Source organism: Protomyctophum parallelum (assembly GCF_964188405.1).
Source record: "Protomyctophum parallelum genome assembly, chromosome: 13".
NCBI classification, from domain to species: Eukaryota; Metazoa; Chordata; class Actinopteri; order Myctophiformes; family Myctophidae; genus Protomyctophum; species Protomyctophum parallelum.
Genome location: NC_139708.1, coordinates 15,097,481 through 15,112,180, shown reverse-complemented (window position 1 = coordinate 15,112,180; position 14,700 = coordinate 15,097,481). Strand labels below are relative to the sequence as shown.

Genomic DNA, 14,700 nt, shown 5'->3' with positions numbered 1-14,700 from the left:
TCACCCTAACCCTAACCTCCCACTAGGGGGATAATCTGATCATGTGCCACATGCCACATGATTAAATAACTGCAACAGTCAGGAGGACCAGAATCTCAGAGTTTGTTATATAATAATATAATAATGAACTCTAAAAGAAAAAAGACTCTGTTGAATAAGGAACCATTTTCCTGATGAAGTCAAAGGACATTTGTATTAAACAGAGGGGAGTGCTTCCTACTTCTGCGTGACTCATTTGCATTGAGATAATCAGTTTGAAAACTGTAACGTGTCTCCTGTGAGTTCTATGTATTTCAAAAACACTTTAAATACATGGGACTGTAGTTATCTGCCAAGCACTGAAGTCGACAGTCGACAGTCTGAAGCTGTAGTAAATTACTGCACTAAACATACAACCACAACACACTATTGTACTGTAAAATGCAAATCCAAATTAAGCCATCACACATCTTCACTTGTTTGAATGTTTGTTTAATATATACAAAAGCATGTGAAATCACGACAATAATACCACATTAAAACAATTCAACAACAATGATGCTCCATGCAGGTCCAAGATGATCTTCCTATCTCAGATGTTTGCTCGTCCATAGTTAACTACGGCCTCAAAGTCTTTGAAGCTGAGATGACCGTCTGAGTCATGGTCAGCCTGGCGGAACGCCTCCACAGCGGTCCTCTCAGGTAGACGAGGAGCCACCCTGCAGAAGGCTGCCTGGAAGTCCTCGATCCGGAGGAAGCCCCGCTGGTGCGCGTCAAAGGCATTGAAGATCTGTCTGGTCTTCAGGTAGGGGTCCTCCTCTGACAGTTTTCCCGCCATGAGCATCACAAATCTATCCAGAGTCACTCCCTGGAACTGGGAATCTGGCCCAATGAGCAAGTTGGTTTCTGACTTTGAAGGTTTATAACCGAACAACATTATGACGGCCATCTTCAGGTCCTCCCTGCTCAAGTACCCATCCTTGTCCACATCACACAGGGCGAACACCGTCGTCAATCTTTTCTTATCAGCGTCAGTGATCTCTCTCTGCTGTCTACACAGTCTGTTGACATAAGACATCCTTCTGTAGTAAAGAATCCAGGAAAGGGGTATAATAATTTGCCTCTGGATTCAAACTTGAAATAGCCTCAATCAGGCTGACTCTGGATAACGTTTGCAGAACTGCAAAGAAAGGAATATCATGTTATTTGTGTCACATTTGGGGTGTTTCCCCTGTGAGTTAACTGTATCAGAAATCGGATATTGACAACAACACACTATCTGCTAGCGGCAAGTTGTTTGAGCCTCCACGGCTGCCTTTGTGCTATCTCCATAGCAACAAGTTGCACCAGGAAGTTAATGTTTGTCTAGCCTAGCCTAGCCTAGTAGTATCCCCTCAAAAGTTACTTTAGCAGTTATGTGGCTATTACAAGAATTCACATAATATAGCAAGCAGTGCACAATATGCTAACGAGTATATCTTTACAATGTGAAAGCACTTACTGGATTCTTGAAGCCACAGACCTGCTCCTACTAGATTCTCCAACCAAGAAAAACAAAACACTTGTCTTGCAAGCAATGAATAGTTCCAGCAGCTGCAGGCAAGTGAAAACTCCTAGCACCCGTGGAAACACCGGAGTGGATTATCCAACATGGATCTGGATTCTCTCCAACACAACCCATTAAGCTCTATACATTGTAGAATAATGTTATTGTAATTTCCCCATATTGATGCTATATAAGGTAGACTAAAACAAACAAATTACACTCTGTTCTAATTCAAATTCAATACATATGGCAAGGAATCAGAATCATAAGTGTAAAAAGGCTAAATTATGTAATTTAGAAATTTAGATAGCATATTATGTAGACATAGCATTCTATAGTGTATACTAGTTTCTATGTATTTTATGTATTACCATGTGTTGTTCTTGCTTACTGTAAGTCGCTCCTGATTAAGAGCATCTGCTAAATCTTTTAGCAGACACTCAATTTAGGCATTTAGTAGTAGTAAATTGTAAATATGAAAAATACTAATTAGATTTTGAGTGTGGTAGAAGATGGTTTCTAATAGTAAATAGTGGCAATGCAAAGTTTCTGAATATATGTTGGCGGCGGGTGTCCGTGGTCGTTATTTATATCTTTCTAAGACTGGCTCAGTGGTTGAGTGATGGCATAAGCTTCCATGAAGGTCAACAAAATAGGAAGATCATACAGTCTGTTAAAGCTCCAATCCGGAACATAATTTAACCACATGAAACCTAGTGTCCATTTCTGGGCATGTGACCGTAGTGTAGGCAAACCTTGGCAAAAACACGTGAACATTCTGCAAACATTCAAGCTCACAGCGTTATGAGCTTGTAGATTGCCTATTTCTTTTCTAATGTTCCCCCACAGAATACAGATGCTGTGGTTAAAGCAGTGGTGTAAAGCAGTGGATTTCAACCAGTGGTCCGGGGACCACCAGTGGTCCTGGAGACGGTTCCAGGTGGTCCCCAGCAAAATGATGGAGAGTTGGTAACCAAATGGACCCTTATAGATTTTTAACTGCGTAAAACGAAACCAAATGGACCCAAATGGACCCATACGTAAAACCAAAGCTCACAATGCGACGGATCGCAACGCATTGTGAGCTTCTAGATCTGCTATTTTCAAATTATTTGAGATATTTGACAACTTGTTAAATGGGACATTCTGCATAATGATTACTTTGTACTTTTGGTACTTTAAGTACATGTTGATACCAATACTTCTGCACTTATACTCAAGTAGCCTAAATTTTGAATTCAAGACTACTACATTGCAGTATTGATAGTCTTACAGCTGTGTCCAAAGTGCGGCCAACGGGCCAAATGCGGCCCTGGGGCGATTTTATACGGCCCACAGCTTCATACCTGAATTGTATTATGAATGGCCCGCCCAACAGTATGGGACATTTTTACATTAAAGTTTTTTAAGCTGGGCATTTCCCAGAGTATAATTTGTCAGTATTCCTTGTTCCTTGTTTTTTCAAAGGGGGCCCCCTTTGAAAGAAGTATCAGTGTCAGTGTGCTTGCGGTCATCATGCTACCCACATGGCTGTGTCTGCGTCCGGCCCCGGCAAACTCCAGCTCTCCAAAGGCGTCTGTGGGGTACTCTGATGAATGCTGGGCACTGTCCCACTGGCTGACAATGGCTGCCCCAAAAAAGTCCCCTGTTGCAATGGAGTCATGACTCTGCCGCGGTCCGCCACACTGGCACAGCGCCCCATTGCTGACAGGAGTTAAGATACAGCAGCCCAACGGAAAGACACACAAAGAAACAAACGTTATGTATATCATAGGGGTCTTGCACAGACAGACAGACAGACAGACAGACAGACAGACAGACAGTTGTACTTTAAAGCAATAAGCCACGAGAGGTCTCAGGTTACCGGGTATTTTACAATGGAGCGTAGGTCTTCTACCCTCCCAGCCATTGTAAAATACCTGGTAAGCTGGGGCCTCGAGTGGCTTATTGCTTTTCTAAAATGGTTACAAACATATAGCAATATTAACCTAATAAAACTATTAAATTCACAAAAGTAGCTATGCTTTGCGCCACCAGAGCGAGCCACATCACTTCCTTGTTTTGCTATTAGTAGGCTATGTGACGGGAGAATAGCGCTTGATGTCTTTACGGGGCCACCTGGAGCCACACATTCACAGTCATATGAGCCGGGCGGCGCTTAGACGCCCGCACGGCATGGGTTTGTAAGGCAATCAAGCACTCCCCTTCCCCAGTACAGCTACAGAGATGCGGAATCAGCTGCGAATGATATAAAGTAACTGAAGGTGTGGGTTATCGGTGAAATTTACACCGGTCACGTGACGGTAACCAGCCAATCAGTATTGGGCAAGTATTGGGACTACCCGTTTTAGAAACTGTAATAATCCAGAAGGAAATTTGTTGCAATACATTCATTCAGATTGTCAATAAAAAAGAAACATGGTGAGAATAGAATGTAGTAAAAAACGATAAGAAGTAAGAAGTTAAAAAACAATGCAGTTGTACTGTAGATAAAACACAGCTATAACTAACTACAATATAAATACAGATTAGGTAGGAGAGCCAACCTGAAGGAGTCCTCGACGAAGGTTGTGCACACTCTCTTCTTGATGATCTTTGGGATCCAGCTCTGTACAAAGTGAAAGAATGTATAAATGTTAATGTCATAAGGGAGCAAAGCAATTAGAGATATCCTTTTCTCATTGAGCTTGACTGGCCGGCCTGCCCAGAGGGCTGAAAAGAGAGGCAAATAGCAGGCAGTGTGGAGGAACTATAAAGAACTAGCTATGACTTTCAATTGTAATTGAAAAACATTTTCTACCAATCAGTTTAGCTTTGAGGTTTGGGCTATAGCTTGGAATTCTGGGACATAAACCTAACCCTAAAACACATCTGCTCCGTGATAGCCAATCATCATCATCATCATCATCATACTATAATTCTAACAATGTCTGTCTGTCTGTGTGTGTGTGTGTGTGTGTGTGTGTGTGTGTGTGTGTGTGTGTGTGTGTGTGTGTGTGTGTCTGTCAGAAACACTGCCGTAGCTCCTCATTGCCTGTACCAATCGCTCCCACTTTTCACACAGGCATTGACCATATGAATATGGAGGGCGTAACGAAGCCCTTTTTTTATTTGACACATTAATGATTAATAATAAATGTATTAGTGAATTAAAAACGCACCGGGCGCAGTACCCCCCACGGCCACAAGGGGGGGGGGGGGCTAGTAGTAATAACATACCATGGTGGTTACACTGGGCAGATACCAGGTGTTATCATAACATGATAATACGTATACATGCATGGATATACATGTGATGTGAAGTTCTCAACAACATTTCTTCAGATTCTCTTCCTATTTGGAAAAAAACCAAACATTATGGTAATACTAGCTCCGTTGAAAGAAGAGACGATTGTGTCTAATTAGTTGGTACAGTGTAAAGGTGCAAAATGTGCACGAGACTAGCAGAACAGAAAGCAAGGTAAATATTTATGATATGTCAACACATTAAGCTACTGGGATTCATCATGTCCACAGTATTGTGTATTCTATAAATACATCTGAATGACAACAGTGGCTTTTGACACGTTGTGTTTGGGCATGTGTGGGTGTGTACTGTATACTGGGAATGAAGAGATTGGTGAGGTAAGCTAGGATCAGCTGGTGTTTGCGTGAGAGAATGAACTCAGTGAAGAAAGCAAACTGTCATGTGGAACCAATAAGGATGTGGGCAGTAGAGATGAAGGAGGGAGAAACGGAACACTGGAGCGGAATGTCAGGAATGCAGTGACACGGATTCAAGTTGAGACACGAGGGAGAGTTCTTCTAGATGAGAGTGAGGTTCACATCCCAACACACTAGCTGAGAAACCTGTGTGCGTGCGTGTGTGGTTAAGCATCACGTGGACTTGGATTTAACTGCACTCTGTCCTTAGGCCTTCATTCTTTTCCAGGGTTTCCATATTGCATCCAGACTTCACAGTAAAATCAGGGTGTAAGATGAATGAATGAATGAATGAAAAACTTTATTCTGAACATAACAAGTCAAAGAATTAAAAGAAGTGCAATATAGAAAACAAAAATAATATTCCCAAAGTATAAACAACAAGAAAAAAAGCCACACTGGCCGCAAGTATAATTATATTTTTCTCTTTTTTTATTTTATTATTATTATTAATAAAACTAAATTAACTTTTGTATGTTCAAAATGGAGTAGGTTGAAGTAAAAAACTTATATAACCCTACCCCTTTATAGCTTAATTTCAGCGTCATCGCTTGACGTCATCTCATAACCAACATGGTATAAACTAAAATATTCACAACAGAGAAACCAAGTACATTAAATAGTGTAATAGTGTAAGTCATTGTATATGCTCTATAATATATTCTATTCAATATATCATATTATGATCAATAAAAAATAATTTATATATTTCATATAATACATACATATGGTATATTATATATATATATATATATATATATATATATATATATATATATATATATATATATATATATATATATATATATATATACATACAATCAATTAAGTACAATTATCTAAATGATAAGTCAGTGTTTTGTAACTCTTCCTCTCTATACCTCTTAATAATGTATTCTTTATATATATTTTTGAACTGGTTCACACTTGGGCATTGCTTGAGTTCCACATGCAAACTGTTCCATAGTTTTACTCCACAGATTGAAATACAAAATGATTTAAGTGTTGTCTGAGCCACTCTGGTTTTTAGATTTAGTTCCCCCCTTAAATTATAGCCCCCCTCTCTATCAGAGAACATCACCTGAATATTTCCAGGTAGTTGATTATTCCTTACTTTGTACATTATAAGGGCAGTTTTAGTTTCTATTATATCCATGAATTTTAAAAGATATGAGTTTAAAAATTATATATTATAGTGTGATCTCTATATCCAGCATTATGTATAATTCTTATAGCTCATTTTTTAAGTATAGTAATGCATTAAGTGAAGTTTTATAAGTATTCCCCCAAAGCTCAGTACAGTAGTTTAGGTATGGCAAAACCAGGGAACAGTATAGCATACGTAGTGACTTATAGTTCAAAAGGTGTTTTGCAAAATTTGTTTTCAGAAACTCTCTCAATTTCAACACCATCTACCTGTATATTAACTTTATTATCTATTTTGTAATTACTGAATATCATTAGTTTAGTTTTAGCCAGATTTAGTGACAATTTATTTTTATCAAACCACCTTTTTAACTTGCATAATTCTGAAGTGACCAGGTCCAATAGCTCGTGTAGAGCTGCGAAAACTACCATTTTCAATATATTTAGATACATCACACATATCATTTATATACATAATAAACAGTTTAGGACCCAATACCGACCCCTGTGGGACTCCACAAGCAATGCCCAAGCATGAAGAGACAGCCTCACCCAACTTCACAAATTGTTTCCGGTCACTTAAATAGCTTCGCACCCAATATAATACACTTCCTCTAATACCATATCTTTCCAATTTAATAATTAATATGTCATGATTAATAGTGTCAAATGCTTTTTTAAGGTCAATAAATACCCCAGCTACATATTTATATTTATCTATGGAATTAGTGATCTCCTCAATCGAGTCCATTAATGCCATCGCTGTTGATCTGTTTGCTCTAAATCCGTATTGACTGTCACTGAGTAGACTGTGTTTAGTAATGAAAGAATCTAATCTGTTGTTGAACAGTTTTTCTAAAATTTTGGAGAATTGTGGAAGTAATGATAAGGTCTGTAATTTGTGAAGTTGTGACTGTCTCCAGATTTAAACAGTGGTATGACTTTAGCTATTTTCATGCCGTTTGGAAATTTACCAGTTTGAAATGATAAATTGCAGATGTATGTTAATGGTTTAGAAATCCCTCCAATTATCATCTTTAATAGTTTCATATCTATATCATTACAGTCAGTGGACATTTTATTACTACAGTTATCAACAATGTCTATGATTTCTCTCTCCTCTATTGCTGTAAGAAACATTGAGCAGGGACTCCTTTCTATTATATTATCAGTGTGTTCATCAGATGTCACAGGATCAGAAATATTTTCAGCCAATTTTGGTCCTACATTTACAAAGAAATTATTAAAACTATTAACTACCTCCTCCATATTGTAATTAATAGTACCCTTATCAGAAAAATATTGTGGATACTTTAATTCCCAGAGTCATTTCTAATAATACTATTTAATATATTCCATATTCCTTTAATATTATTTTTATTGTTATCTAATAGTTTGCTATAATAATCTTTCCTGCATCCCCTTATAATAGTTGTTAACTTATTTTTATATTTTTTATATTTATCTTCTGCCTCTTTAGTTCTTCTATTAATACATTCTCTATACAAAGTGTTTTTCTTTTTGCATGCATTTTGTAATCCTTTAGTAATCCACGGTTGGTCAATATAATTTCGTTTTCTGTTATACTGTTTAAGTGGACAATTCTTATCAAATAATACAATGAATATCTTTAAGAAGTTATCATATGCACTATCAATATCATTTTCCGTATATATAGATTCCCAATCTTGTGCATTTAAATCATTCTTAAGTGCATTGATGGCATCATCCGTTCTTACTCTTCTAAATTGGAGTTTGCAGTCTGATCCATTTCTTTTGAAATTACAGTCATAGACGGTAAAGACAGGTTAATAATTAATAATCCGCTCATTGTTTTGTTATCTATATCATTAGTGAATATGTTATCTATTAATGTAGCACTATGGGGCGTGATCCTGCTGGGTCTGGTAATGTTTGGATGTAAACCTAAGCTGTACATGGTATTAATAAATTCCTCAGTCATTCTGTGATTGTTTGATTTCAAAAGATCAATATTAGTATCACCAGCTATAAATAGTACTTTTTGATTATTTAATGTATACATCTCTTCAATCCATTCCTTAAAAACCTCAATACTAGTATCTGGTGCTCTATAAATACAACTAATTAATAAATTTTTACTATGTTCTACAATTATTTCGACTGTTAAACATTCTACTAGGTTATCAATCACAGTTGTCATATTTTCTACCACCTTGTAGTTCAAGTTACTGTCCACATACACAGCTACCCCTCCTTCACCTTTAGTATTTCTTTCTATATGATTAAATTCATAACCCGCCAGCTCGAAATCCACACCTTTATCAGAATCAATCCACGTTTCAGATATGGTAATTATATTAAACGGTTGTATAAAGTGACTTAAGTATTGTTTGATTTTTGTGAAGTTAGCATACATGCTTCTGCTGTTGAAGTGGATTATTGATAGCTGTCCATCAGCCTTGATTGACTGGTTGTATTGTTCATCAGTGTAATAGTAGCAATTGTCATTGATGTTAGAAAAGAAATGATTGTCCGGGTCTATGTCATTTTCTATGTCCAGTAGCTTATGGTCAGTATATTCACATGTTGGAACAATGGCTTCCATTATCGCATTTGCAACTTTTCACGAATAGTAAGCCTGCAGTTTCTATTAGCTTGGATTCCCCATCGATGATGCCACTGGTGGACGGTTTCTGAACTGCCCACAGCCCTCCCATGAGACACAGAATAACAGAATAACAAAATAATTGTGGCATTTTATCATGAATATTATTACATTAGTGAGGACCAATTATATGAAAGCAGGTTGAAAAGTGGTGAAGTGGTCCTTTAAAGCTGCTGGGGTATTCCATTTTCATTATGTAAAGATGAGTTAACTGCAAGTGCAGTAAAGTGGCCCTTAGTCTTGGATGAGCGTGCATGTGTGCATATGTGCAGTGTCTGTGTGAAGTGTGTGTTATCTTTATTGCCAATGCAAATATTGAAGTGGTCCACTTAAACTGATTGAGTGTCCAGTCAAGAGGCTGTGCTAAACACAGTGAGAGAAGAGAAAGGTGAAGTCAGGATAGGCTAGAGCAGTTCACATTATATGAACAGCCTTTTTACAGTAATCCCTATGAGAAATTACAAAAAGTTGAGCAGGCATTTAAAAGGCGCTGGTCAGGCCCAGGCCGTAGCATAACGGTCTGGGCACCGGACTGGTAATCCAGTCGCAGTGTGCCGCGGGTTCGACTCCCGGACCCGACACGGCCTTTACTGCATGTCATCCCCCCATCTCTCTCCCGTTTCCTGTCAGCCTACTGTCTGTCCCTTCAAAAATCAATAAAAGGCGTAAGCCGCAAAAAAAAAAAAAAAAAAAAAAGGCGCTGGTCAGTAAGAGCACTTTTTATGGCGGAGAAAAGAGCTTTAAAAACGTTTTGAGAAATGCACTTTAATGACATGATCCGCCTTTCATCAGCTGTCCATTCAAGACAAAATTCAGAGCTGCTCGTCCAAACTGATGGTTTCGCTATGCCCTGCAGCCCTGGTCACTATGGGCCACTGAGGCACCCACATCCCACTACCACCAAATGCCCCTTCCTCTTCTGCCTAACAAAAACAGTACCGGTATATTAAACCTATTGTCTAATTACATCATATTCAGTATAATATCAGCATGGCATGGCACTTTTCCTCTAGCAGCAGCACCACCACTGACGAATGAAGATATATCTCAAGATCTAATAGGCAATTTGCAGGATGAACCACTGGTAGATGGTCTGAATTTCTATAGTGCTTTTTGCAAAGCACCTTTGCATTACAAATTTACAATCACACACTGATGGTGGAGGCAACATTCAAGGCAGCAACCTGCTCATCGGGAGTGGTTAGGGGTACATTGTCTTGCTCAAGGACACTTCGACATAAAGCCGACTCCTAGATGGCCGATTTCTCATTTCCTTTCCTCTAGTGCCTCCTAAACTTCTTACCAGTTTTATGTCCATATCTCACTACTGTACTAATGTACATAACCAGAAGTACAGGAAGTCGCTTGTGTACTGTGCTTACTGTACTTCTGGTTAGACACGTTGTGACATGCAGCAAGTGCCATCGCATTTGGGCCCACACATACTCCAAATTTTAGGTGATCACCTTATCACCTAAAGGTGATCTCCTAAAAGTGGACTATGCAGCCTAGACTCGGGTCTTGTTTCTGTCATGGTTAGATAGGCAAATGTAGTAACAACTTATTTACAACTATCTCAATGATAACTGGCATGATAACAATGGTGCCTGTCCTGTTACAACAGAGATAATTCTACACCCACAGATTTGTGCCCATGGAGTGTCCGTTCAGGTGGCCAAATCATAGATGCGGAGTTGGCGGAATATGCAGAAGTGCCGTTCACGCCTGTGCTTTGTGGCCGTGATATGCCACTGCCTTCACCTCTGCGTTTCCAACCCAGCTTAGACTACTGGACGGGGCTTTCCTAGCACTGCATCAACCTCTCTCTATCCTTGCTCTACCTCTCTCTCTCTCTCTCTCTCTCTCTCTCTCTCTCTCTTATTCAAATAGAAAAATCAACACAGAACAACTAAACATGGAAATCAGGTATTATGATTATCAGTTATGATTATGGTCATGCCTCGTGACATCACGTGACATCATCAGGGATGGAGATGTCATCAATATTATGGGAAATTTGGGAATGCTTGCCTATATATGGAGATCCCCAATGTCATCAATATTGGCCAGCAACTCTACATCTGACCTCAAACCCTTAGATCTCCATGGAGCTGACCTGTTCTTACATTCCATATGTTGACCGTAGTCTAGAATGACGCACCTGGTTTTCACCTTAGCACCACCCACCTCAAATTAAGCCAAATTAAGCCATGCCCACAGTGTATTTTGATTGGGGCCTTTGACTCAAAGGCTTTCACCTTTCAGGAAGAAACCAAACATACCAGGGAAGACATACTAAGCATTTACAACCACACCTGGGGGTCTATCACACTGGGGCTCCACCGGGCGCGTCAGCGTCCGTCACCGTCAGGGAATGTTCCCTTTTTAATCAATGAAGGGTGGCTCCACTGCATTAGAGTAATGATAACTCCATAGACACAAAACAAAAAGTACAAAACTATGGCACCCCATCATTAATTAAAGCATTTATTTTTCTTCTGGTGACTGGTGTTAGATTGGCTGACTCCACTGTAGCCTACTTAATCATAAAGTTGACATAAAGTTCCTTAGTAATGCCATAGCCATATACTGTATGCATTTGGGGTCTCCCTGCTAATTAACAATCAGATCAATCTGCAAGCACTGTGCAAGGTTGTGGCATTGTCCCTCACAGCTCGTGACCCATGTGGACGGACGATTGTGTTTTTTGAGGGGATTATGTCTGCTGTCCGACTTGACCCTGTCCCGTGAGCTCATGCGTGAAAGATGACTGCAACACGCACTGCGCTCACGCGCTCATTGCTTTTATAAAAGCAAGCACTAAAGAAGCATCTCGCCAACTCTCAATGCAACAGGTGACCGTGAAACACTGCGTGTCATTCATTCAGGAAACGCTTTTAGAACACGTGTTTAAATATCCTAAGGAACAGCTATGATGTTGAGGTTAACAAACATCACATGACATTTAATTTGGTATGTCGATTGTCGATATGTCTGTACTCTGTTATGCTAATCCTGCATGTAGCCTATAATGGCATAATTTATGTGTTGGCCTATACATGTTCTCAAGTCGCCTGTGTTCGAGAAGAGCTTTCACCACTCTGACAGGAGCCCAGGGGCATTTCATTGACGACGACAAGATATCTTTCAGGTCTCAACAGGCAGAGGCCCCAGTCCTTTCCTTGGCAGAGGAAAGTACTAAGTAGTCATTATAGCGGATCTGGCTAATAGGTTAGTCCCATAGAGGCAGACTGTAGTTCCCCCAAACTAACCCCTACTACCTGTTGTCACAGCAGAGAGACAGAGGTGCAGCAGCACAACGTATCGGTCACCAGACAATACGAAACACCAGATTTTACGCACAAAAAAGTTAAGAAATTATCAATTGCGTGCGATGAAGCGACTAGAAAACATACGGCCAACAATGATCCCCCTTCCACCACACATGATGTAGGGCAGGCTATAGCCTATATTGTAGCTTATTTTATGCGAGTAGTTCGCATGTGTTTGCAGTGTTTATTGATGATAGCCTACACATGAGTCATGACAAAGTTTGTTATTATTGTCCTACTCATACCTGATCCTTCTCTGATTTCTTCGTCCCTTTGCCTCCTCCTCCTCCCTCGCTGTCTCTCTCCGTCTCCTTCATTGTGTGTGCGCGCAATTTCGCTTCCTTTCGTTGACTTTTCCTCCTAGGAACGGTTTGTCATAGACCGGGTTGTCAAAGAACGACTCGTCATGGATGGAGACCGTCGAGTCCCATCCACAGTTCCACACTCAGTCCTGAGGTTTAAAGTTGGCCGCTGGATCCAGTGCGCCGTTCTTCAGAGACGCTGTGCTCGCACGGAGTTTAGTTGTTATGATGGATTTATGTGGTGTACTGCTCCGCCCCGACGTGGCCGTTCCTTGGAATCGGGAATGGGAGAAATGTCACGTCAAACTATAGCCCCATATGTTCCCTCTCCCTACGCTCATTCTGTAGCTACAGTAAACTGTAAACGGTACAGTGTACAGTAAACTGTAAACTGTACAGTAAATTGTAAACTGACAGGATTCTCTAGTTTGACTAGCCCATTATGTTCCCTCTCCCTACGGCCTACGCTCATTCTGTAGCGCAGGGAGAGGGAACATAATGGGCTAGTCAAACTAGAGAATCCTGTCAGTTTACAATTGCATTGAATATCTTATCAGACATGATCAGACATCAGCTGACATGATGGGATTTTTTTTAGAATAGATCTATTAGGCAGTTTAACATCATGACATTGACATTTAATTAAGCCTTTAATAATGACATTGATAGTTGAGTCTTGAGTGAGACAAGAAATGTGGAAAGTGATGGAATGAGATTCAGCACTCTATAGCCAGGTACAGTCGCCACATCGATGACAAGGCAAGGCTACGGCTCTGGGGTTGCCTTGCCTAACAGTTTAGCCTATAAGTTTTAAAACAAATATGCGACTCCAATAAAATGCAAAATGTTGGCGTTGGAAATCAGGATTGGAAAAGTCATGTTCATCTCTCTTTTTTCATAGTTTAAAACAACATGGCTTATGCTTTCCTCAGCTGCAACTTTATTTATTTTTAGCCTTGATAAGACTACCTACCACACAGTTAAATGTGAAATGAACTATACAGGCCTATCTGTGAATTGGGTCCATGGTTCAAATTGATGTGCAGACATAGACAGGCACCATTAAATGTTGACCTGCACTCACTGACCTCACCTCCATCATCCATGTCATGTCCATTTAAATTGGTCCACAATAAACCAATGCAACTTTGACTAAAATGTAACTATTTATTGTTAATGTCTAACCTTGTAAGTTGGGCCTGAAGACACAGGGCCATTATCATCCATGTAATATGTTATAGGATAATGCTATTTGTTTAAAGGCCCATAAGAACCAAATATGAACCAGATTTGATCCAAATCTAATTTCTCATGGATTTTCTCAAGATAATAAAGATATAATAGATATAATAACAGAGTAATGGTTCTTTCATTGGAAAAACTGTCACACATCCATATACAAAAGTGATTGTGAGCTGTTGGCTTATATTACCTTGTCAAACAAGATCTGAGTGGGAGTTGTCCTGGTGTTGCAGATATTCCCACTGGCATTTCCTATTGTCCTTAACACATAGTGTTCTGTTGGACTAAATCTGTAATTTCCAGCCCCATTCTCCCTTAGAATTACTGTACATCCATGTAAACTGATCTTGAAACAAAACAAAAAAATAATATTTTAGTCCCTTGCTCCCTTGACGCCACTGAAGTCCAGTCATTTCCTGAACAAAAGGAAGTTACAAAAAGACACTCCCATTATCTAACTCTGGAAACTAAAGCATACTTCCCAGATGAAAAAGGAAACATATAGGGATCATATGGCTCCCGTCACTGATTACCTGTCAGATTTGGAGAAACCCCATTGCAACACCCTTGCTCTTCCAAATATGCGCAACCCCTCCATACCCATGCATGCTTCTCTCACAACCACTATTACTAGTGGATTCCCAGAGCTAACTCTTGATTACTTAACTTGTGACTATGGTTGTGCACTGCAGATCTTTGGGAGTCCGGGGAAGGTTCTACAGGAGAAGGGAATGTTTCTATAGTTTTGGAACACAGGAGCTTGTTGTAGTAATTTCCCTTGTTTTCAATAGATCAACATTTCAC

The 14,700-nt window shown here is 39.6% G+C and overlaps 2 protein-coding genes across 2 annotated transcripts in view; both read right to left on the bottom strand.

Annotated features, from left to right (window-relative positions):
• trpm4a (transient receptor potential cation channel, subfamily M, member 4a) overlaps positions 1-14,403 on the bottom strand; it is a 47,590-nt gene extending 33,187 nt beyond the window's left edge. The window contains exons 1-4 of the mRNA XM_083780130.1: positions 14,087-14,403; positions 12,598-12,925; positions 4,072-4,133; positions 3,052-3,229 (exon numbers count right to left, since the gene is read on the bottom strand). Coding sequence (XP_083636256.1) covers positions 3,052-3,229; positions 4,072-4,133; positions 12,598-12,669 — 312 coding nt within the window. The 5' untranslated portion in view covers positions 12,670-12,925; positions 14,087-14,403. The remainder of the gene's footprint in view (positions 1-3,051; positions 3,230-4,071; positions 4,134-12,597; positions 12,926-14,086) is intronic.
• efcab11 (EF-hand calcium binding domain 11) lies at positions 403-1,697 on the bottom strand. The gene is made up of 2 exons (XM_083780133.1): positions 1,481-1,697; positions 403-1,159 (listed from the first exon to the last, which is right to left on the bottom strand). The coding sequence occupies exon 2, from the start codon at positions 1,055-1,057 to the stop codon at positions 572-574; it is 486 nt and encodes a 161-aa protein (XP_083636259.1). The 5' UTR covers positions 1,058-1,159; positions 1,481-1,697; the 3' UTR covers positions 403-571.
• Positions 14,404-14,700: the final 297 nt, after the last annotated feature.